The sequence below is a fragment of the Ranitomeya variabilis genome, chromosome 1 (assembly GCF_051348905.1).
Source record: "Ranitomeya variabilis isolate aRanVar5 chromosome 1, aRanVar5.hap1, whole genome shotgun sequence".
Lineage (NCBI taxonomy): Eukaryota > Metazoa > Chordata > Amphibia > Anura > Dendrobatidae > Ranitomeya > Ranitomeya variabilis.
The window spans coordinates 270,289,300-270,315,679 of NC_135232.1; the positions used below are offsets into that span (position 1 = coordinate 270,289,300).

Sequence of the window (26,380 nt, forward strand, 5' to 3'; positions counted from 1 at the left end):
TCAGTATTCTCCTTGTTTGAGATGAAAGTTTAGAAGGACGGCCAGGTCTTGGTAGATTTGCAGTGGTATGATGCTCCTTCCATTTCAATATGATCGCTTGCACAGTGCTCCTTGGGATGTTTAAAGTTTTGGAAATCATTTTGCATCCAAATCTGGCTTTAAACTTTTCCACAACAGTATCACGGACCTGCCTGTTGTGTTCCTTGGTCTTCATGATGCTCTCTGTGCTTCAAACAGAACCCTGAGACTATCACCGAGCAGGTGCATTTATACGGAGACTTGATTACACACAGGTGATTATATTTATCATCATTAGGCATTTAGGACAACATTGGATCATTCTGAGATCCACAATGAACTTCGGGAGTGAGATTGCCGCACTTAAAGTAAAGGGGCCGATTAATATCGCATGCCAAATTTTTCCGTTTTTGAATTTCCACAAAAATTTAAAATAACCAATAAATTTCGTTCACCTTCACAATTGTGTTCCACTTTTTGTTGATTCTTCACCAAAAATTTACATTTGGTATCTTTATGTTTAAAGCATGATATGTGGGAAAAGGTTGAAAAGTTCCAGGGGACCGAATACTTTTGCATGGCATTGTATATCTAAAATATCAATTTCTGTTCATACCTGTTACTGCAGAGTAAAAATCTACTTGAACTGTTGCTGGTGTTAATCTACATTTCTTTTGGCAAAACCACTCTGACCAAAGAGGGCCAGTGCATCCAACTATTTAAAGGGGCACACCACATCACCTGGCGCAACCCTTAAAAGGTCCCATATTGGACGGATATCTAGGCATCTATCCAGACTGTAAACATTGTTGGGCATATGTTGTACTTCCCAACCAGATACATCCAAGAGTAAACATAAATACTACTTGCACTTATCCTAATCTCCTTTGAGAATACAGTATCTGGTATCTTGAAATTCAATGTGCCTAACATTTTTTTCACAGAATCTGTTTGAAGAGGCAGGATACACTCATACACTTTGTAATCAGCAGGTTTAACTGACATAAAGCTAATATTTATCGTCAATTATAATGCTCAATTTGCTTGCAGTGTGACTATAGCATTACATAGTGCTTACTGAATTGCCTTGTCTGTGTAATGCAGGTCAGGACAAGTCCTCCAGAGCAAGAGAGATTAATATTAACTGCTAAACTGCTCTCTACTTTAGCTCAGAGATGATGATCTTTAATAGGGACTTCATCTCTGGTAACTCAAAACTACCTAATTGCAAGTATTGCGAATCCTGTCCCGAGTGCCAACTTGCCACACCCACTGCACATTTCCATAGTCCATTAGTACCTCTACCCATTATAGAAGTGCTTCTTGCAAAATTAGAATATCATCAAAATGTTAATTTATTTCAGTTCTCCAATACAAAAAGTGAAACTCATGTATTATATAGAATCATTACAGAGTGATCTATTTCAAGTGTTTATTTCTGTTAATGTTGATGATTATGGTTTACAGCCAATGAAAACCCAAAAGTCATTATCTCAGTAAATTAAAACAACAAAAAACACCTGCAAAGGCTTCATAAGTGTTTAAAAAGGTCCTTAGTCTGTTTCAGTAGGCTCCACAATTATGGGGAAGACTACTGACTTGACAGATGTCCAGAAGGCAGTCATTGACACACTCCACAAGGAGGATAACCCACAAAAGGTCATTGCTAAAGAAGCTGGCTGTTAACAGAGTGCTGTATCCAAGCATATTAATGGAAAGTTGAGTGGAAGGAAAAAGTATGGTAGAAAAAGGTGCACAAGCGACTGGGATAACCGCAGCCTTGAAAGGATTGTTAAGAAAAGGCCATTCAAAAATTTGGGGGAGATTCACAAGGAGTGGACTGCTGCTGGAGTCATTGCTTCAAGAGCCACCACACACCCATAGAGAATATCTGGGGTACTGTCAAGGGGAAGATGAGAGACACCAGACCCAACAATGCAGACGAGCTGAAGGCTGCTATCAAAGCAACCTGGGCTTCCATAATATCTCATCAGTGCCACAGGCTGATCACCTCCATGCCACGCCACATTGATGCAGTAACCCTGACCAAGTATTGAGTGCATTTATTGAAAATACATTTCAGGGGGCCAACATTTCGGATTTTAGAATTATTTTTCAATCTGGTGTTATAAAGTATTCTAATTTACTGAGATAATGCCTTTTGGGCTTTCATTGGCTGTAAGCCATAATCATCAAAATTAATAGAAATAAACACTTGAAATAGGTTACTCTGTTTGTAATGACTCTATATAATATATGAGTTTTTGTATTGAAGAACTGAAATAAATTAACTTTTTGATGATATTCTAATTTTGTCAGAAGCACCTGTACCATTTGAACTGATAGCAATGGATCTGGTGGGGCCTATAGTGAAATCCGCCTGTGGCCATCAACATATTTTGGTCATAGTGGACTACGCCACACGGTACCCAGAGGCGATATCTCTCCGCCACACCTTGGCAAAACTAATAGCCCATGAACTGCAATGTTTTGTTTCCTTGGGCTACCAAAGGAGATCCTCACAGATCAGGGGACTCCTTTTATGTCCAAGGTGAGCAAGGGGCTATGTAAGCTGCTCCTGATCAAACAGCTACACACATCGGTATACCACCCACAAACCGATGGGTTAGTAGAGAGGTTTAATAAGATCCTTAAGTCCAAGCTTAAAAAGATAGTCTCCAAGGGCGGGAGTGACTGGGACATGTCATTGCCCTATCTAATGTTCGCTATCTGCGAGGTACCATGGGCGTTCACGAGTTTCTCCCCATTTGAGCTATTGTATACGTGAAGGATAGGGGATAAAAATTGGAAAAAAGCCAGCTCACCAGTCTCAGAAGAAATCCAATATTCATCCAAACATGGAGCCGCCCTGATCAGAGACGTTGTCCATAGCAAATTGTGAAAAGAGAAATATCTCCAGTGTGAATTATTATAAAGTTAAAATGTCAATTTTATCGGAGACGTACTTTAAAACCAATATTGGACCACATGCATCATAAGAATGTGGTCCCTGGTGGTCCAAACCAACGCGTTTCGGCCATTCAGGTCTTATTCATGGAATCCTCAAGAAGGACGCAGTTCGGAAACGCACGTTGCGGTGTGCTCCGCACTGCACCGGGGACCACCATTCTACTACCACCAGGTATCATTTCATCAATCTCCTACACTACCTCCCTCATGGTCGTGGGCTGTGTTTTCATACTTGCTAATTATGAGCAGTTTGTGTTCTCCTGAATAAGGGTATTTATTAATATTATGTTTTTTCTATTTGGGAGATGGACCAAACATATGATTCTATATCTTATATTCGGATTTATCTGTCTATAATTTTTGATATTTGTTGTGTATTGAGATTGATTTGTGGTACAGCATTTCCAATCTGTTGGATTTATTTATTTTTGTGACTTATTTAAATTTTATTTATATTTTTATATATTTCTCCAATTAATCTATAATCCAACATTATTGCTATATATATAATTTTTTTTATACTGTATATATCTTCATGATATTATTTCATGATTTTTCTATGTGGTCCCTAATCTTTTCTTATCTTAACTGTTCATGGTGTTATTCTTATTGATTAGATTTTATCTTAGTGCGGACACTATTGCACTTTATATTAATCAGCCATTCACTTTAATAAAGACATTTTACAATATCCTTCCCTTTTAGTCCCGTTTTATTTCATCTTACTTCATATGTCCTGGGGGTTTTTTTGGTCTGTATTCCGAATGGTCTGCCATTCAAATCTTTAGACGTAGACGCCTACATTATTTAAAGTGTATATTTTTTAGATTTGAATTTTGTTTTTATAAGTTGTTACATCTAATCTCTGTTTGATCTAATATTTGCTCGGGCGTCAGTTTCGTTTCATTCACCCCTCGTCTGGATCAGAAATGCAAAGGAAAGGAGTGCTCGGGTCACCAGATGGTTCCTGTCCCTACAAAACTTCATTTTTTCAGTGGAACATCGGGTGGGGAAGTCACAGGAAAATGCGGATGCTCTGTCAGGGGCCCCCTGTATGGTGACAAGTGTTCCACCCTACAAGTTTGAACGGGGGGGGGTATGTGAGGCAGTGACATGTATTATATGAGAGGGTGATATGTATCCCCCAGGATGTGCACAGAAGCGTATTGAGGATGCTGGAGTGCATTGCAGTCACAAGCATAGCTGTGATTGCAGTGCAAAACAAAAGTACGTTTGGTCTTGGACAAGCTATTTATCCAAAGCAGATTTAAGAAAACCTGGCATGGGCTTTTATTTTTGGAGCAAACTACAGGATGGTAGTGGGGAAGTTCGCTCCCTCCAGGCCGGGGTCTTACAAGTGACCCATGACTACAGATTCCATTTAAAAACCCTGCAGTAAAGGGTTGGGTGTGTCAGTCTTGGTTTCTAAACTGCAGAGCAGGTGGCTCTGCAAGGCTTAGCCAGTGTGAAGTAACACGGAAACAAGCAAAGCCAAAAGGCCTGGCACTCCTCAGCGTGACACGGTGGTGCAGTCACCCATGGCAACAGGTCTCGTACACGGACTGTCTAGATTCCAGGCTGCGATCTGAAGGATACCATATGTTTTCCATTTATGAGTGCGTTGGACATTAAAGACTCTGTTTTGAACTTTCTTGTGGTCACTGCCTGTTTATCACACTGCACCAGCCCCACTGCACTACACTACACAGCCCAAAATGCAACAAGCTCAGATGTTTTCTGATCTTTCTAAGTTCAAAAAGTGTTATTGTTTTAATAGAAATAGGTAAAATCAAGTATAGTTGCATTTTCAGAATCAAAATCGGTTGATTAAAAATGTATGAAATATAAAGGTTTTATTGGACCTGTAGAATAAGATAACCATAAGGCAATGGTGGTCCTTATTATATGCATAGTAATCCTGAGGACAATGGTATAAAATACATAAAATACAACATACTTAAAAAAAAAGATAAATAAAAGGATGTATAAGGAAAGGGGAGAAAGAGAGAGAAGATAGACAAATAGACAATAGGTACGTACACAGGGTGGGCAGAAGAAAGTGCTTAAAATGAGAAGGAACATGGATGGGTATGGTCCATAGCTAGTACAACAAGTTGGACAATACAGTCATTTTAAGGATGCAAGTCGTCCAAATCAAGAGATCTTCTTGGACCTGGGAGTCCAAATCTCTTTGAAATTGATACAACAGAGGAGAAAATTTGTAGCTTCTGACCGATCCTAGTCAGCATTTACTTTTTCAGTAATTTGTTCTATAGTTGCTCTTCTGTAGGACAGGACAGAAGACAGTCATGTTAGCCTTTCCTCTTCATGTGCATTAGTGAGCTTTCTGTGCCCATGACCTTCTCATTAATTCACAAGTTAATCTTCAATGGACCATTTTTGTTAGTTACTATCTGAAACAGGACAACTCACAAGAAATGCCATTTTGATGATGCTCCCATTGAAAGGGCCATTGTGACTAGATATTTAATATTAATCACTTGTGTTTGTTGTATTAATATTATGGCTTATTGGGATATACACGCTGTATATTTATTTTACTCATTTATATAGCGTCATTAATTCCACAGCTTTTTACAGACATTATCGGCACTGTCCCCATGGGGGCTAACAAATTAGATTCCCTATCAGTATGTCTTTTGGAGGGTTATAGGATGTTTCGCCCCCAGCATTTCGCCCCCGGGTACATCCTGTTCGTGACGCCAAGTTGAGTCGCCCACCAGGGCAGTGGGGTACTCGGTACCGGGTCCCGTACTTGAAAGGGACGTCATGGTGGCTGCGACCCGGTTTGTGGCCCTTGGCGCCCAAGTAAAGGGAAAGGTCTTTAAAGAGAGTTTAAGAATAAAGTTTGTTTGTGACGCCACCTGTGGTATTCGGTCAGTAGGGACCAACGCTGCTTAAAGGGGTACTCTGGGGTGATGGTATGGCAGCTGGATGTTATAACTTCCCACAGGTGAAGTAAATGTACCCGGGGGCGAACTGCTGGGGGCAAAACATCCAAATCCCCTTTTGGAGTGTGGGAGGAAACCGGAAAACCTGTAGGAAACCCACGCAAACACAGGTAGAACATACAAACTCAAATATAGTTGTGAAAACAGGATGAAACCAAGTTTGTGAGTTTTAATATCATGGGTCATATACTATATAAAATGTTAATCTTTTAATTTTTCTCTAGAGGTTCATGTTATATATCACATTATAGTTGGGAAACTTAGGCCCCTTATTATTCATCAAAGACATTATGGCAGAATTGTGGCAAAAATCGCTTTGAAAAGCAATGACACTTTTGTGAAATGCAGAGTTGCGCAAAAATGTTGCTACTTTTGGAGCTTTTACACCAATTTCACAGAGGGACAGAGGTGTGATGCCCCAACTCATCTAATTCATTATGAGTTATTGAATAACTTATGCCAGAAATCTTACTCTAGTCATTGACTGGAGTAAGATTTGTGGCAAGGCGCACAGAGGTGCACACGACTTTTCAGAGGCACGTGCGATTCATTAAGAGGTGTGTGCTTCTTAATGAATCAGACACCTCTGACTCCAACACTTCCCTCTTCCAGACCAGCGTGGACATCGCAGGTCTTGATTAATCGGGGTCTTCATGCTAAATACTTCCTAATTCTGATCTAAAGCTTAGTTTTTCCTCGAACCACACCACTTTTTCAGGACTAGGACAGCAAGAGACTGTCCTTATACAAACTCTCACTTTTACTTTCTACCAGTGCCAACTTTTGGAGTCTAAATTATCCATTCATGGAAACAATGAAGACAGGTTTGTGATAACTGACGATGCTGCTGTAAACGGTTCTAGTAATGTGCAATAAGAGTTCATGTTTCACAATATTTCTTGTAAATCAAATTCAGGTCTTTTCAGTTTACCTTTTTGTGATAACTGAGTGCTGTTCCCAAACATCTCCTCTGTGGCATTCTGTGGGGCAGTTTCACGAGCATTTATCACTTCAGCTTTTCCTGAAACAAAAATAAAATTAGAAAGTTAATTGAGGTTTATATGGACATTGTAACAGGCAGGGCTGGCTCCAGGTTTTTGAGGGCCCTGGGCGAAAGAGTCTCAGTAGCCCCCCCCCCCCTTAAACACATACCACGGATTCATGATGCACAGATACAGCAGAGAAATATAGGTATAGTACAATGCCAGATTTCACTTCTTACATGAGTGATAGCTATTGTAAATTCTACAATACCATACAGCAGAGGAGCTTTATATAAGTCAACCCCTTAAAAGCCAATTTTTGTGACCTACTCCCTCTTCCTCAGTTACCAGTAGGCATTTTATTGTTAGCTGAACTTGCTGCAAAGAAAAAACTGCAATTTTTTAATGGAAAACTTTTTAAAGTAAACATTAGAAAGTATTAAAGTAGAACATTTGTAAAAGTGCAAAATGGGTAGCATATAGCACAGCCATGTAGTATATAACACAGCCATGTAGTATATAGCACAGCCACGTAGCATATAACACAGCCCACACAGTATATAGCACAGACACATAGCATATAACACAGCCCACATAGTATATAACACAGCCCATGTAGCATATAACACAGCCATGTAGTATATAACACAGCCCATGTAGCATATAACACAGCCATGTAGTATATAGCACAGCCACGTAGTATATAGCACAGCCACGTAGTATATAACGCAGCCACATAGCATATAACACAGCCCACATAGCATATAACACAGCCCACGTAGCATATAACACAGCCATGTAGTATATAGCACAGCCACGTAGAATATAGCACAGCCACATAGTATATAAGTAGACATGTGGGAAATGTTATTTATTAACTATTTTGTGTGACATGACTCTCTGACTTAACAGCACAAAAATTGCATAATTTTCAAAAATATAGATGAATTTCCATTTTTTTCATAAACAAGAAATGTTACCAGTGTCATGAAGTACAATATGTCATGAAAAAACATTCTCAGAATCATTGGGATCCGTTGAAGCATTTCAGAGTTAGTACCACATAAATTGACACTGGTCAGATTAGTAAAATTTGGCCTGGTCATTAAGGTCAAAATTGGCTCGGTCACTAAGGGGTTAAAGTCCTTATGTGACTTGAAGCTGCAATCATCTGATCACTTGTGCTATATATAGCAGTACTGATGGACTGCTATGTATAGAGAAAATCACAATCTAATATGATTGCCAGTTAAACACTAGCTTTCACAGGGGGATCATAATGACAGCCATGGGGGTCTTGACCGGCCTCCTGACTGTCATGAAAACCCATCAGCGCCCCAAGATCAAGTCATAGGCACACTGATGGGCAGATAGAATGACGTGCCCCCTGCCAGCGTGTGTTTAATGCTTCTGTCAGAGATTGACAGTGGGATTTAACAGGTTAAGGGCACATGATGGCTGATTAAATCAGCCATCATGTGTCGGGAAAGATGTGGGCATAGCCAACATATGAAGTGCCAGTGATTCATATGCCGGTAAGGGGTTAAAAAAGGTTATGTATATTAGTACAGCTTCACAACACTTGCCCCAATTCATCACAAATTTTACGCCAGAAAACTTGCCTAAAAAGCTTTGAAAAGTTGCCCAAGTTTTGAGCAACTCTCAGTTGCTCAAAAATTTTGCGACTTTTGGTCTTTTCATGTCAGTTTCTTCCAGCTGTGACAAAATGGGCAAAGCTGGTGAGGCATGGGCACGTGACAGGGGAGTGTAATTCATGACAAACGTTCCTTACACCAGAAATCTTATTCCAATTACTGACTAGAGTAAGATTCGTGTCAAGGCACATGGAGGCACAAGCCATTTGTCAGACACTTTTGATTGGTTAAGAATTGTGCACCTCTTCATGAATCAGGAGCGTCTGACTTCAATATGCGTCCTCATCAAGACCGATCTTAATGAATTGGGGGTTTTACCATATCAACCCAATTCATGATGGTCTTTAGTCTTTGAACATTTCTGTTCTTGAGTAAAAAGGTTTGTAATAGTGACTTTTATCTTTTTTAGTTACTTTGCACTTTTTTCTATACCTGATTTCATTTTTTTTTATATTTATGGGGCTGTTTTTTTTATTCAGATCTTGATCTTTTATCTAGCCTAAATCATCATTTGCGACATTTCAAAATGTCACAATTTTGTTGTGCAATTGTACTCCAGTAAATTAGTGGAGCACAAATCCATATAATTTTATTTTTGCGCAGCTGAAAAAAAAAATTAGACATTTTAAAGGATTACGTGAGTTTTTGTGCTAAAGCACGCATATGTGATAAAGACATAAAAAAGCATCTTTTGATTTTATGCAAAATTCATCAACCTGAGTGTACAATTTTGAAGAACCTGGTGCAAACGCAGTAACAAATATCACAAGGCAAAAAAGTCCCTTCAGCCAAAATTGATTTGGGGCCCATGTCTTTCATCTAGATTTTTTTTTTCATGCCAGAGTAACTGGATAGTTGAGTTTTGTGACTTACCGGGTTAGAACCATTTTTATCTAGAAAAGAAAGTGCTAAGACAATGATGAATCAGCGCCTAAGTTTAGTCTAAAAGGTGAACAGGGGACACCGTATAGTCAGGAAACTATTATAATGTAACACAGATAAACGGCAGATGCTATAACAGTGAGGCTCATAAATGAGCTGATGATCTGTCACACAATTGTAGGTAATGAATAAACCTTCTGTCAGCAGCATGGTGCACATACAGTATATTCCTGGATTGCAGGAAAATGAATATTATTATTGCTTTACAGGAATGACAATATTTGATGAGCAACTCAAGGAGGGGTTAGAATGCGACTGCGGAGAGGTGTGGGAGGTTTTGGAGAGCACTCTATTCAATATTGCTGTTTATGTCACATGCTGAACTTGAAGGCATCTACACGAATCTTTGCTCTGACGATCCTCATTCCCATTATTTCACTAGTTATCTTGAGCAGTTTATTTTACAAAGCTGACACACAAGTTGATATGCTTAATGTCCGGTGTAGGTGTTGGAATAAGTTTAAATGCAACAACTCCATTCCTGTTGTAGTCTGCATTGAATGTCTATGAGTGTCCATTTGTCAGCTATGCTGTGATTGTTAAAGTTTGTAAAAAAAAAAAAAAAAGGTCACAGGACACTCACTGATTGCATCATTCTGCTGCTGTTTCCTTCACAGAGAGACATGTGTTACATGGACTAGATTATATCGGTAGTTACTGTCAAAGCTTTCTTATTTTGTTCCAGTTCAAGCTGCATATATTAAACACAGTTTGCCTTACGTTGGATTCTGCTGCTTATATGAAGTAACACGCGCTGCTGTGGTAATACTCCGGCTAACAGGTTATGGGCCCAGCCACCGGAAAGTAAATGGTAAAAAGCCCAGTCACCGGAATAAGCAGCGAGCCAAGCGCAGACAGCACAGAGGAACCCCCGGAATACAAGGACACCGGAACGCAAAGGTACAAGAGACAAGAATGTCTACAGAAAGGAATGCAGTGAAGTACACAGTGCCAAGTCTCACAAATCACAATTACAGCTCCTGGAAATTCAAGGTAAAGATGTTACTTATAAGAGAGGGTACATGGAAATGTATTGAACAGCCTGTGCCTGACCCAGTACCGGGTGATTGGCTAGAGACTGATCAGAAAGCACAAAGCACTATTTCCCTCAGCATAGATGATAACCAGATTGTACATGTATGCAAATGTGATACTGCAAAGAAAATGTGGGAAGAATTACAGAAAGTGCATGAAAGGTCAAATCTCAGCAATAAGCTATATCTTATGAGAAAGCTGTATCAGTCTAAATTAAGTGATGGCCAGCATATGCAGGACTATATCAGAAACACCCTAGAGATTGTGGAGCGCCTAAGGGGTATTGGTGAAGAAATTAAAGATTTTCATGTTGCTGCATTACTATTAAGTGGTCTTCCAGAAAGTTATGACACGCTTGTGACTGCATTAGATGCCAGACCAGATGATGAACTCACACTAGAATATGTGAAAGGGAAACTTGCAGATGAATACAAGAGAAAGTCAGAGACTATTAGCAATAATATATGCAAAGCAGAAACAGCATTAAAGACACAGTACTTTTCTAAAGCTCAGAGTCATTTAAAGGAAACTCGTGAATGTTTTGTCTGTAAAAAGCCTGGTCACCTTAAAGCAGACTGCAGAGTGTGGAAAGCAAGAATGAATCAGTTTAAAAAGCAGGACAGTCATCAAAAGGTTAAAACAGCTGTAAAGAAGGAAGATGCATGTATTGCGACTGCATTTGGGGTCAGCACAAGCCCATATGCAAACCATGTTTGGTGTATTGACTCTGGAGCGACTGCTCACATGACACGTGATAAGGATTTCTTCATTAATCTAGATGAAAGCAAGTCTGAAAAGGTAATTTTAGCTAATGGTCACTATATGACATCAGAAGGAATAGGAGATGGTTATTTCCATTGTCAAGTTCAATCCTCAGCACAAGTCAGAAAAATCCCAGTTAAAGACGTGCTGTATGTTCCCAAACTTGAAAGTAACCTTTTATCTGTAAAGAAGCTTGCACAACAAGGAAATATAGTTACATTTAAGGATGACAGATGCATCATTTCAAAGAAGGGTCATACCCTTGCCGAAGGAAAAATCAAAGATGAACTTTATCAGCTGAAATGCAATGAAACTGTTTACAGTGCTAGACAAGATTTTCATAAGGACTGTATTCATGTGTGGCACAGACGCCTAGGCCACAGAGATCCAGAAGCAGTAAAGAAACTAGCTCAACTTGCAAATGGTATTGCAATCAACCAGTGTAATCAAACAATGAAGTGCACAAGTTGCCTAAAAGGGAAAATGTCCAGAAAAATCGTTTCCTAAAGTAAGCACTACTAAATCTGCACAGATACTGGATTTGATACATACAGATGTGTGTGGTCCAATGAGTGTTCTTACTCCCAGCAAGAAGAGATATTTTCTCACATTCATTGATGATTATTCCAGATATACTGTTACTTACCTACTTCAAAGTAAAGATGAAGTTCCACAGAAACTTGAAGAATATCTTGCTGCAGTTCTTAACAAATTTGGAAGAATACCAAAGGTACTGCGAGCAGATAATGGAACTGAATATACAAGTGGTAAAGTGCAAACCATCCTGAAAAAGAATGGAATCGTGTTCCAGACAACCGTTCCATACAACCCAGAGCAGAATGGCACAGCAGAGAGAAAGAACCGAACTCTTTGTGAAAGTGGAAGAAGTATGCTATTTGATGGAAACCTACCTACAACATATTGGGGAGAAGCCATCATGACTGCTACCTATCTTCAAAATCGACTGCCAAGTAAAGCTACAAGTAAAACTCCATATGAGTTATGGAACTGTGAGAAGCCCAACCTGAAGCATCTCAGGATATTCGGAAGCAAAACTTTTGTGCATGTTCCCAAAGAAAAACGTTCTAAGTGGGAATCTCATGCAAAGGAAGGAGTTCTTGTGGGGTACAGTGAAACTCAGAAAGGATACAGAATCCTGCATCCACAGACCAACACAGTAACAATCAGCAGAAATGTAGTGATTGATGAAAACTCAGTATCGCTCAAATTTCATGAGGTTACGCAAATAATTCAACCTAAGGAACAAGAATTTCAGTCAGTGATTCCAGACATTGAAGAGAATCTCAAAGAAAATACTGAAGTCTGGATATGCTCTGAAAGTACTGAAAAAGAAACAGAAGAACCAAGTCAACCTCAGGAGATCAGAAGATCAGAAAGATCAAATAAAGGAATTCCAGCTAAACGCCTTTCTTATATGGTCAGATCAATTCCAGAAGAAGAGCCACAGTCATGGCAGGAAATGCAAAAACTGCCTATTCATAAGAAGCAAAAATGGATAAAAGCTGCTGATGAAGAAATGGAATCCCTTCATAAGCTCAAAACATGGGAGCTCACAGAGCTACCTCAAGGCAAGAAAGCAATTGGATGTAAGTGGGTCTTTAAGAACAAATATGACTCTGAAGGTAATATTCACCGTTTTAAAGCAAGATTGGTCGCAAAAGGATATTCACAAAAATATGGTGAAGATTATGATGCTACTTTTGCTCCAGTTGCCAAGCAAACTACATTCAGAACTTTATTATCCATAGCTGCTGTTCAGCAGATGAAAGTAAGACATTTTGACATCAAAACAGCCTTTCTACATGGAGACATTGAAGAAGAGCTGTACATGACTCAACCAGAAGGCTATGTTAAAAGGGGTAAAGAGAACCTTGTTTGCAGAATGCAAAAATCTCTCTACGGCCTTAAGCAATCAGCAAGAGCATGGAACACTAAGATGAACAAAGTGTTAATCGACGAAGGATTTAAAAGGTCTCAAGCGGATCCATGTTTGTATACAAAAGGTGTATCACAAGATTGGATGTATGTTATTCTATATGTGGATGATGTAATAATAGCGCATCAAGAAGAGAGAGAAATTTTAAAACTAGGTCAAATTCTGAACAAGCATTTCGAGACCAAGGACCTTGGAGATGTGACATACTATTTGGGAATCCAAATCCAGAGAGAGGAAGATGGAAGTTTTCTTCTTAATCAAAATTCTAAAATCTCCACAGTTCTAAACCAGTTTGGAATGTCAGAAGCCAAAGGCATATCAACTCCAATGGATCCATCTTACCTAAAATTGGAAGGAGAAGAAGATCTGCTACCCACAAATGACAGTTACAGACAAGCAGTGGGGGCACTTCTATACATAGCAACCACAACCCGTCCAGATATCTCAGCCACAGTGGGAATTCTCTGCCGACGTGTAAGCAAGCCACGCCAAAGAGATTGGAATGCAATTAAGAGACTTCTTCAGTATCTTAAGGCAACCCAAGAGTTAAGTCTAAAGATTTCTGCATCAGGAGATCTAATTCTCAGAGGATATGTAGATGCAGATTGGGCTGGAGACTCAAGTGATCGAAGATCAACAAGTGGTTACTTGTTCAAGTTAGGACACACTTCAATCTCATGGTCGAGTAGAAAACAAGTGTCAGTTGCATTGTCTTCTACAGAAGCAGAATATACATCAGCTGCTCATGCAAGTCAAGAGTTAATTTGGTTGAAGCAACTTTTGGAAGAATTCGGCAAACCACTAGCTGAACCAACTGTTATCTATGAGGACAACCAAGGATGTATCAAGCTCGCCAGCAGTGAAAGGATAAGTGCAAGAACAAAGCACATTGATGTTAAACATCATCACTTGCGTGACTTAGTAGAGCGTGAAGTTCTAAAGTTTGTTTACTGTGAATCTGACAAGATGTTAGCAGATGTTTTGACAAAGCCATTGTCAAGAGCCAAGTTTGAAGAATTCAGAACTGCAATGGGACTAACAGGATAAGCAGTTGTTGAGTGGGGGTGTTGGAATAAGTTTAAATGCAACAACTCCATTCCTGTTGTAGTCTGCATTGAATGTCTATGAGTGTCCATTTGTCAGCTATGCTGTGATTGTTAAAGTTTGTAAAAAAAAAAAAAAAAGGTCACAGGACACTCACTGATTGCATCATTCTGCTGCTGTTTCCTTCACAGAGAGACATGTGTTACATGGACTAGATTATATCGGTAGTTACTGTCAAAGCTTTCTTATTTTGTTCCAGTTCAAGCTGCATATATTAAACACAGTTTGCCTTACGTTGGATTCTGCTGCTTATATGAAGTAACACGCGCTGCTGTGGTAATACTCCGGCTAACAGTAGGTTTTCGCAATAGAGAGGAATTGCAAATTAGGTTTATCTTCAAAATAAACAAAATGTACATTTTCTGTTTGCAATCAACCAATTAAACAAGAACTTTTTAAACTATTCAACAAAACTAATGTAATAAGTGTTTTCTACAAATTTGAGTATTCATTAAAATGCCAAATTTTAATGACTACAGCATTCTCAGAATTATTCAACCCCTTCACAACAGGCGTCTTTAGCAATTAGTAGATCACCCTCTGGCTATGATCTGCTGCAAATGTGATGCACAGCCAGACATCAACTTATGACAGCGTTACTGAGGAATCTTAGCCCATTCCACATGGACAACAACCTCCAGTTCACTAATATTCTCGGGTTTACGTGCTACAAACGTCTTTTTCAAATCTCATTGAAGATTTCTATGGGGTTCAAGTCAGGCGACTGCGATGGTGAGTTCAGAATCTCTCAGGACCAAGCTTTGTTGGACTTTGAGCTATGCTGGAGATCAGCTTCCTCAGTGAAGTTATGATGTTTTCTCTTAGGGCATGTGCAGACGTTCAGGAATTAGCAGCGCTTTGGACTTAGCACGTGCCCACTGCGTCCAAAGCGCTGCCGGCTTTTGAACTCAGGTGAATCCGCATGTGTTTATTGCATCTCCGCAAGGTAAATAGACATGCTGCGGTCTGGAAAGTCGCACTGCATGTACCTCTCCGCAGGTAAACTGCGGGCGTCTCTGCATGCATAGTGGGCATGGGATTTCTTGAAATCCCATCCACTATGCTGTAACATCTGGACGCTGCACAAGTACGCAGCGTCCAACCCACATTGTTTACTGATCTTGTGCACATACCTTTCCTTAGTGTTACCTGATACTCCGGTGATACAATGACAGGAGATAATCCTCCCGCACTGTATCCCTCTGCTGTGAGTTCAGTATAGTTCATACAGTCACTTGCCGCACCGCTGCGTGGGAAAATTCTCATGTAGCAGTACCATAAAGTGAGAGCCCATTGAATCCTCAGTGATAACACTGCAGGAGCTATTGTCACCTGTCAGTGTGTCACTGGAGGCCTATAGAGCAGTCACATCTCCTGATGTGACTTCTCTATAGGGGAGATTGTTGTGGGATACTTTTTATTAAATGGACTCTGTCGGACCAGGAAATATTTGTGTTGTTTTTTTATTTTTTATTTTTTACAGGAGATCGAGGGTGTCGCATGGATTGGCAGAACAATAAAGATGGCAAAACTGTAAAGTGTTTTATTTCATTAAAATACTTTATTCTGGCTGTGTATCTATCTAAGCCATTAACAACTATAGGATTAGTAATTGATAGGTGTCTTATTGACACCTCTCCATTACTAAGCTGGCTTGATGTCACCTTACATTTCAAAGGTCAAGTTAACCCCCTATTACCCCATATGCCACTGCTACAGGGCAGTGGGAAGAGAGAGGCTAAGTGCCGGAATGGGCGCATCTTGCAGATGCGCCATTTCTCTGATGGCTGTGAGCTGGTGTTTGTAGCCAGGGGGCCATATCCATGGCCCCTTCCTAGGCTATGAATATCAGCCTGCAGCTGTCTGTGCAGCACCCCAGAGTCCTGGTTGTTGCAGTGCTGTGGCTCCGCCACTACGGGGAGCTATGGTGCGTCTGATTGCACTAGGGAGTTTCTCTGATCAGGTACACTCACACCACACTTCACACTCCGGCCACCAGGGGGGGTGGTCCTATCTAGTAGGCCACTCCTCACAACTCTGGTAAAACTGGGGGTTGGACAGGAAGACAGGGAGAAGTAGCTGGGAAGAGCTAGTGAGAGGACCTGTCAGGGATGGGATCCTGGCAGACTCCTCAGAGCAGAACTAACCGGTAAACAACGGGAATACAGAAAAGGAGAAATACCAGAAGGGGTCTTGCTGTTAGACCGAGGCAACATCCTTCTGAGGCGCAAACAGTCGGTGGCCGGAACGCCGAGCAAGTAAGAGACTTTAAGTACATTGCAAACCACGGCAGGGCAGCTAACTACAGGTTGGCTGTCTCACTTAACACCTAAGCAGACAACGGAGGCAGCTGTGGGAGAGGGGCGACTCTAGGGTCCCGGAAGAACTCCAGGCCTACCCCGTCATACGGGTGCGTCCTACCATATCAACTGGAGGACGGAGAAGGAACAGTAGAGACAGAAAGAAACAGTTGTGAGGACTATCCCGGGAGCTCAGCAGGGAAGAACTACAACACACAGCGCTAGAAGGTAGATACTGATTCCCACCTGTAAAGAGAGCTCCTGATGTGTCGTTGGACCGGCCGGTCTCTGAAAACCCAGTTAACAGCGCTCTGGACTGAGGTCTCCCACATCTTCAGTAAAGAGGTAAAGAGACTGCAACCTGGTGTCCTCGTTATTTACCGCGACCTGCACCCCACAACTGCACCGCTATACCCCCGTTAACAGCACCTATTTGCAACGGACGTCCCCCACTGACAGACAGGGCCACGGACCGGGTCTAGCCACCGTGACAACCCCAGGACTGAGACCCCAGAGGCCCGGCTCCGGGTACCCCTCGGCCCTGCGGCGGTGTGGGGGCGCTCCAAATCTTGGCGTCACGAACAGGATCTACTTAAGCCTGAAGAATCAGGTCATGTGTGCCTAGAGACTGTGATTTGTCGTGCTTGAACTGTACTTTATTGAGAGAACTGTGTGCTACTGCTTGCCGCGGAAAGTTACCGCCAAAATTCGCCATTGCCGCGCGCGGAGGGAGGAGCCTTAGCTACGTGGGCGGGATCGGCCAAAAGAAGCGCGGAACGGAAAGCGCGGTGAGACGCCAATCCCGGAAGAGGAACTCCGACCTCCAGCAGGTTAGTGGGAGGAAGGGACGGCCATGTCCGAGTCGGGAGGAGAGGAGGTGGCGGTCGCAGCCGCGGACGCAGGGGCAGCTCCGGTCCCCGCAGCGGGCGAAGCCGCGGCCCTAATACCGCCACTGGCTGCCGCAGAGCCCGCTGCCCCCATCAGCCAGTCGGACACCGCCGCTAACGCAAAAGCCATAATGCCCTTCTCCATGCCCTACCTGCCCGGAGCGACCTGGCTCCCACGATACTCTGGGGAGGCGCATACATTCACTGACTTTAAAGAAGGGCTCTGCAGCCTACTCAAGTTCTATCCCCTAACCGAGCCTCAGAAGGTCCATATGATAACCGGTCAACTCTTTGGGGCGGCTCTGAGAGAAGTGAAATCCTGGCCCGCTGAGGATAAAGGAACTGCACAACAGATTTTTGCCAAGCTTAAAGCCACCTTTGATACTCGCACTGCCACAGAGATTAAACTGACTTTCTATGGATGCAAACAGAGGTCGCAGGATAGCTTACGGGACTATGCCCTTAATCTCCAGGAAGCGATGCGGGCCATTAAGCAGAGTGACCCCGGCAGCATGCAGGATGAGGATAAAATCCTGAAGGAGCGGTTCATCGAGGGGCTCCTGTGCAGTCACCAGCGGGGCCAATTGCACTTCCTGGCCATGCAAAATCCAGACTTGACTTTTGCGCAGTTTAAAGATAAAGCTATCCAGGCATTGCAGGAGCGGCAGCCCAGCCGCGCAGTGCCACCCAGGCGCCCCGCTCTCACCTACCACCAGGAGGTGGCATCGGATACCCCAGTTGCCGCGGAAGCCGACGCCCAGAGCTTCGAGGACGACTCCCCTGCAGGACTCCGTCTCCAGATGCAAGAGCTAACCAAGAGCGTTGCTGCCCTGGCCCGGACGGTGCAGTCCCTACAGGAGGCCCCCAAAGAGAAGATCCAGTTGGCTTCCAGCCCGGAGGATGTCCCTTGGATGCGACGGGGGAGGACTCCGCCGACCAGGAGCCGGCCCGACGATCGCTTCCACCAGGATGGACGACCCATCTGCCGCCGCTGTCATCAGGTGGGCCATCTTGCAAGGTACTGTCCTTTAAACGAGCAACCCCTGGGGCAAAGGGCCAACCCCCAGGAGTAGGACGGTCAGGCCCGCAGCATTGGAGAACCAAGTATATTGGAGGACGACCAGTTCTCCCTGTAGTGATTGATGGAATCCCCTTGAATGCTTTGCTGGACACCGGTTCTCAGGTTGTGATAGAAATATATATATCATGTAGATCTCACTTGCATGTATACTCCTCTATAATCAAATATATACTTATATGCTCACAGCTAATATATATATTATAATCAATGGTTTAAAATGGCTGACACGAACTGAACTGATATAAGCCTGATATAACCCAGACAGATCATATGGGGTTTTCCACCCCTAAAAGCAGAAGAGAGTCAGATGTTTGGTGACTGCTGGTCAGGTGTCTCCACTTTGTCCTAGACCGAGAACTCGAGTTTAGTTGCTTGATCAGCAGTCATATGAGCATTAATCACAATATTCCATATATGTTTAGATAACCAATGACAGAGGAGCTAGACAATATGATAATTAACTAACCACCCCTGACAACCCCTAACCACTCCTTTCTATGTGAAAATATAAAACTATGTATGTACAATAAAGTATCAGTATTGATGGAATGTTGTTCTGTCACAGTTGTGTACAGTCCATTCTTGATGAGCTGTTGTGAATTTGGATTCTGGGCTCCCCCGGTGGCTACTGGTGGAATTGAACTGTGTCTTCATCTTCTCTGTTCACCTGTTCCCATCAAGATGTGGGAGTCGCTATATAACCTTGCTGCTCTGTTAGTTGCTTGCCGGTCAACAATGTTATCAGAAGCCTCTCTGTGCTTGTTCCTGCTCCTAGACAACTACTAGATAAGTTGGACTCTTGTCCATGTTTGTTTTTGCATTTTTGTTCCAGTTCACAGCTGTAGTTTCGTTACTGTGTCTGGAAAGCTCTTGTGAACAGGAATTGCCACTCTGGTGTTATGAGTTAATGCCAGAGTTTTAAAGTAATTTCTGGATGGTGTTTTGATAGGGTTTTCAGCTGACCATGAAAGTGTCCTTTCTGTCTTCTGCTATGTAGTAAGTGGACCTCAAATTTGCTAAACCTATTTTCATACTACGTTTGTTATTTCATCTTAATTCACCGCCAATACATGTGGGGGGGCCTCTGTCTCCTTTCGGGGTATTTCTCTAGAGGTGAGCTAGGACTAATATTTTCCTCTGCTAGCATTATTTAGTCCTCCGGCTGGTGCTGGGCATCTAGAATCAACGTAGGCATGCTACCCGGCCACTGCTAGTTGTGTGTTAGGTTTAGTTCATGGTCAGCTCAGTTCCCATCTTCCAAGAGCTAGTTCCTATATATGCTGATGCTATGTTCTCTTGCCATTGAGAACATGACAGTTTGACCGGCCCACTAAAGGGTTAAAATCCTTGGCTGAGAAAGGAGAGAAATAAGAAGTCTGCTGAGATTTTTTTTTTTTTTTTTTTTCTCCTTCTAATCTTTGAATGGCTCTGTGTCCACCTGTTTGTAATGGATCTTCAGAGTGTAACTGCAGGTTTGAATAATCTCGCCACGAAGGTACAAAATTTGCAAGACTTTGTTTGTCATGCACCTGTATCTGAGCCGAGAATTCCTTTGCCGGAATTTTTCTCGGGGAATAGATCTGGGTTTCAGAATTTTCGAAATAATTGCAAGTTATTTTTGTCCCTGAAATTTCGCTCTGCCGGAGATCCTGCACAGCAGGTCAGGATTGTGATTTCCTTGCTCCGGGGCGACCCTCAAGACTGGGCTTTCTCATTGACACCAGGGGATCCTGCGTTGCTCAATGTGGATGCGTTTTTTCTGGCCTTGGGGTTGCTTTATGACGAACCTCATTTGGAGCTTCAGGCAGAAAAAACTTTGATGTCCCTATCTCAGGGGCAAGATGAAGCGGAAATTTACTGCCAAAGATTCCGTAAATGGTCTGTGCTTACTCAGTGGAATGAGTGCGCCCTGGCGGCGACTTTCAGAGAGGGTCTCTCTGATGCCATTAAGGATGTTATGGTGGGGTTCCCTGTGCCTGCGGGTCTGAATGAGTCCATGACAATGGCTATTCAGATCGATAGGCGTTTGCGGGAGCGCAAACCAGTGCACCATCTGGCGGTGTCCACTGAGAAGTCGCCAGAGAGTATGCAGTGTGATAGAATTCTGTCCCGAAGCGAGCGGCAGAATTTTAGACGGAAAAATGGGTTGTGTTTCTATTGTGGTGATTCTACTCATGTTATATCAGCATGCTCTAAGCGCACTAAAAAGCTTGATAAATCTGTTTCCATTTGCACCTTACCGTCTAAGTTTATTCTATCTGTGACCCTGATTTGCTCTTTGTCATCTATTACCACGGACGCCTATGTCGACTCTGGCGCCGCTTTGAGTCTTATGGATTGGTCCTTTGCCAAACGCTGTGGGTATGATTTAGAGCCTTTGGAGACTCCTATTCCTCTGAAGGGGATTGACTCCACCCCATTGGCTAATAATAAACCACAATACTGGACACAAGTAACTATGCGTATTAATCCGGATCACCAGGAGATTATTCGCTTTCTGGTGCTGTATAATCTACATGATGATTTGGTGCTAGGATTGCCTTGGCTGCAATCTCACAACCCAGTCCTCGACTGGAGAGCTATGTCTGTGTTGAGCTGGGGATGTAAGGGGGCTCATGGGGATGTACCTGTGGTTTCCATTTCATCATCTATTCCCTCTGAAATTCCTGAGTTCCTGTCTGACTATCGTGACGTCTTTGAAGAATCCAAGCTTGGTTCGTTACCTCCGCACCGAGAGTGCGATTGTGCCATAGATTTAATCCCGGGTAGTAAATACCCAAAGGGTCGTTTGTTTAATCTGTCTGTGCCTGAACATGCTGCTATGCGAGAATATATAAAGGAGTCCTTGGAAAAGGGACATATTCGTCCATCGTCATCTCCCTTAGGAGCCGGTTTTTTCTTTGTGTCAAAAAAAGACGGCTCTTTGAGACCATGTATCGATTATCGGCTTTTGAACAAAATCACTGTTAAATATCAATACCCATTGCCGTTGCTGACTGATTTGTTGGCTCGCATAAAGGGGGCCAAGTGGTTCTCTAAGATTGACCTTCGTGGGGCGTATAATTTGGTGCGAATCAGGCAGGGGGATGAGTGGAAGACCGCATTTAATACGCCCGAGGGCCACTTTGAGTATTTAGTGATGCCTTTTGGTCTTTCAAATGCTCCGTCAGTTTTCCAGTCCTTTATGCATGATATTTTTCGCGATTATTTGGATAAATTTATGATTGTGTATCTGGATGATATTCTGATTTTTTCGGATGACTGGGACTCTCATGTCCAGCAAGTCAGGAGGGTTTTCCAGGTTTTGCGGTCTAATTCTTTGTGTGTGAAGGGTTCTAAGTGTGTTTTTGGGGTACAGAGGATTTCCTTTTTGGGATATATTTTTTCTCCCTCTTCCATTGAAATGGATCCTGTCAAAGTTCAAGCTATTTGTGATTGGACGCAGCCCTCTTCTCTTAAGAGTCTTCAGAAATTTTTGGGCTTTGCTAACTTTTATCGTCGATTTATTGCTGGTTTTTCGGATATTGCTAAGCCATTGACCGATTTGACTAAGAAGGGTGCTGATGTTGCTGATTGGTCCCCTGACGCTGTGGAGGCCTTTCGGGAGCTTAAGCGCCGTTTTTCCTCTGCCCCTGTGTTGCGTCAGCCTGATGTTGCTCTACCTTTTCAGGTTGAGGTCGACGCTTCTGAGATCGGAGCTGGGGCAGTGTTGTCGCAGAAAAGTTCTGACTGCTCCGTGATGAGGCCTTGTGCCTTCTATTCCCGTAAATTTTCGCCCGCTGAGCGGAATTATGATGTTGGGAATCGGGAGCTTTTGGCCATGAAGTGGGCTTTTGAGGAGTGGCGCCATTGGCTTGAGGGGGCCAGACATCAGGTGGTGGTATTGACTGACCACAAAAATTTGATTTATCTTGAGACTGCCAGGCGCCTGAATCCTAGACAGGCGCGCTGGTCATTATTTTTCTCTCGGTTTAATTTTGTGGTGTCATACCTACCGGGTTCTAAGAATGTTAAGGCGGATGCCCTTTCTAGGAGTTTTGACCCTGACTCGCCTGGTAACTCTGAGCCCACAGGTATCCTTAAGGATGGAGTGGTATTGTCAGCCGTTTCTCCGGACCTGCGGCGGGCCTTGCAGGAGTTTCAGGCGGATAGACCGGATCGTTGCCCACCTGATAAACTGTTTGTTCCTGATGATTGGACCAGTAGAGTCATCTCTGAGGTTCATTCTTCTGCGTTGGCAGGTCATCCTGGCATTTTTGGTACCAGGGATTTGGTGGCAAGGTCCTTCTGGTGGCCTTCCCTGTCACGAGATGTGCGAGGCTTTGTGCAGGCTTGTGACGTTTGTGCTCGGGCCAAGCCTTGTTGTTCTCGGGCTAGTGGATTATTGTTGCCCTTGCCTATTCCTAAGAGGCCTTGGACGCACATCTCGATGGATTTTATTTCAGATCTGCCTGTTTCTCAGAAGATGTCTGTTATCTGGGTGGTGTGTGACCGTTTCTCTAAGATGGTCCATTTGGTTCCTCTGCCCAAGTTGCCTTCTTCTTCCGAGTTGGTTCCTCTGTTTTTTCAAAATGTTGTTCGTTTGCATGGTATTCCTGAGAATATCATTTCTGACAGAGGGACCCAATTCGTGTCTAGATTTTGGCGGGCATTCTGTGCTAGGATGGGCATAGATTTATCTTTTTCATCCGCTTTCCATCCTCAGACGAATGGCCAGACCGAGCGGACTAATCAGACCCTGGAGACATATCTGAGGTGTTTTGTGTCTGCTGACCAGGATGATTGGGTTGCTTTTTTGCCATTGGCAGAGTTCGCTCTCAATAATCGGGCCAGCTCTGCCACTTTGGTGTCCCCGTTTTTCTGTAATTCGGGGTTTCATCCTCGATTTTCCTCTGGTCAGGTGGAATCTTCGGATTGTCCTGGAGTGGATGCTGTGGTGGAGAGATTGCATCAGATCTGGGAGCAGGTGGTGGACAATTTGAGGTTGTCCCAGGAGAAGACTCAGCTTTTTGCCAACCGCCACCGTCGTGTTGGTCCTCGGCTTTGTGTTGGGGACTTGGTGTGGTTGTCTTCTCGTTTTGTCCCTATGAGGGTCTCTTCTCCTAAGTTTAAGCCTTGTTTCATCGGCCCGTATAAGATATTGGAGATTCTTAACCCTGTTTCCTTCCGTTTGGACCTCCCTGCATCCTTTTCTATTCATAACGTTTTTCATCGGTCATTATTGCGCAGGTATGAGGTACCGGTTGTGCCTTCCGTTGAGCCTCCTGCTCCGGTGTTGGTTGAGGGTGAGTTGGAGTACGTTGTGGAGAAAATCTTAGACTCTCGTGTTTCCAGACGGAGACTCCAGTATCTGGTCAAGTGGAAGGGATACGGCCAGGAGGATAATTCTTGGGTGAATGCATCTGATGTTCATGCCTCTGATTTGGTTCGTGCCTTTCATAGGGCCCATCCTGATCGCCCTGGTGGTTCTGGTGAGGGTTCGGTGCCCCCTCCTTGAGGGGGGGGTACTGTTGTGAATTTGGATTCTGGGCTCCCCCGGTGGCTACTGGTGGAATTGAACTGTGTCTTCATCTTCTCTGTTCACCTGTTCCCATCAAGATGTGGGAGTCGCTATATAACCTTGCTGCTCTGTTAGTTGCTTGCCGGTCAACAATGTTATCAGAAGCCTCTCTGTGCTTGTTCCTGCTCCTAGACAACTACTAGATAAGTTGGACTCTTGTCCATGTTTGTTTTTGCATTTTTGTTCCAGTTCACAGCTGTAGTTTCGTTACTGTGTCTGGAAAGCTCTTGTGAACAGGAATTGCCACTCTGGTGTTATGAGTTAATGCCAGAGTTTTAAAGTAATTTCTGGATGGTGTTTTGATAGGGTTTTCAGCTGACCATGAAAGTGTCCTTTCTGTCTTCTGCTATGTAGTAAGTGGACCTCAAATTTGCTAAACCTATTTTCATACTACGTTTGTTATTTCATCTTAATTCACCGCCAATACATGTGGGGGGGCCTCTGTCTCCTTTCGGGGTATTTCTCTAGAGGTGAGCTAGGACTAATATTTTCCTCTGCTAGCATTATTTAGTCCTCCGGCTGGTGCTGGGCATCTAGAATCAACGTAGGCATGCTACCCGGCCACTGCTAGTTGTGTGTTAGGTTTAGTTCATGGTCAGCTCAGTTCCCATCTTCCAAGAGCTAGTTCCTATATATGCTGATGCTATGTTCTCTTGCCATTGAGAACATGACAATGAGCGCTCAAAATACTCAGTCTAATTGGGAGCGGCCACAGCACACACAGGGATATATTTATCCAACCCTAATATTTCCATAACATAATGGCGCCCAACGGCTCGGATGAAACGCACGGGATCCTTCTAACCGGAGATAAGGAAGTTGTAGCGTGGCCTGGCACAGGGGCAGGAGACTGCGCAGCTCCATAAGTAAGGTAAGAAAATGTTATCATCTTACCTGAAAGTCCCCTGTGCCCAGTCCTTGTCTATGCCTCTTGCCGGTCAGATGTGGTCACGAATTCCCAGGTAGTGTAAAAAATCCGTAGCCACGAATCCACCCTGGGAGGTGTCTGCTGTGGACCGTGTATATGTTTTGTGTAAAATCCGAGAGAGGAAGGAAAAGTGACTTTTGTTTATGGTGGCTGGGTAACAGACAGCAGGAGTTCAAATCGCTGAGTAAGCTATCACAGATTCCCGTGCAAGAGGAAAGGAACAGGTAGTTCCGGAGCAGGTGGCTCCAGAATCCAGGCTCGGATGGTGATAGATTACAGGGGCTGCCACAGATTCCCGTAGCCGGCGGCCAGTCAGGACGTCCGGACCGGGGTGGTAGATTTCCCGCTTGTTGTGCTTCTCAAGCACTCAGGTGGCCCGGGCGCAGGTGCGTCCAGTGCGATTGGCAGTAGTCTGTTCCCAGCGCAACCTGCATGTGTCACAGAATTTAAAAGGGCATCTCTCGGATTGTCTATCTGTCTGTTTGTGTCATGTACTATTGCCGCTTTAAGAAGCAGAAATAGTTCTCTTGTCCGAACTTCCTCTTTCTCCGTGCTGTTTAGCAGAGAGATATGCATTGTAAATCAAACTGTCACATTTTTTTTCCGGACTGTTTTCAGCTGCAATGCTGGGTATGTGTAGTTTTTTTTGTGAAGAAGTGAAATTTAAGTTGTATCTATCATTTTTTGATGTGACATAAGTGTTTTCAGAAACGTGATTTTAGTGACATTTGATATTATTGCAATGGCATACGTGATATCTAAGAGGAAGTGTGTCTCTGACTGCATTTGAGCGCAGAGATTCTAAAGGAAAAAAAAAAAAAAAGAGAAAAGCCGTTTTAATTTTTAATTTTTTTTTTTTTTTACTCTCTTAAAGGGTCTTTTTTTTTCTCTTTTTGCGGCATTTTTAAAGTTTTTATTTAAGTTTTCCTCAATCTTCAACCTCTTTACCTTTTTATTTTTTTATTTATTTTATTTTTGAAAAAAAAAAATTTTTTCTCTTGTATCAAAGTTTTGAGTTTTTGGTTGTGAACTAAGTTTTTGACGGTTTTTCTTATCGTTTTGGGTTTTTCTTAGAGTTTTATATACTCGTTTTTAGAAGTTTTTTTAGTACTGTTTTCTTTTTTTTCATTTTTGTGTGTTTTTCATTTTCATTTTTTGCTTTTGCCATGGGGAATAGAGTGGCCGAGCAACAGGAAAGTCTTTTTACTTCCTGATGAGAAAACAGC

At 42.9% G+C, this 26,380-nt stretch overlaps 1 protein-coding gene across 2 annotated transcripts in view; it reads right to left on the reverse strand.

Annotated features, from left to right (window-relative positions):
* GGT1 (gamma-glutamyltransferase 1) overlaps nt 1-26,380 on the reverse strand; it is a 155,654-nt gene that overhangs the window by 23,535 nt on the left and 105,739 nt on the right. For both annotated transcript variants that reach the window (XM_077293620.1, XM_077293629.1), the window contains exon 4: nt 6,892-6,981. In XM_077293620.1, coding sequence (XP_077149735.1) covers nt 6,892-6,981 — 90 coding nt within the window. The remainder of the gene's footprint in view (nt 1-6,891; nt 6,982-26,380) is intronic.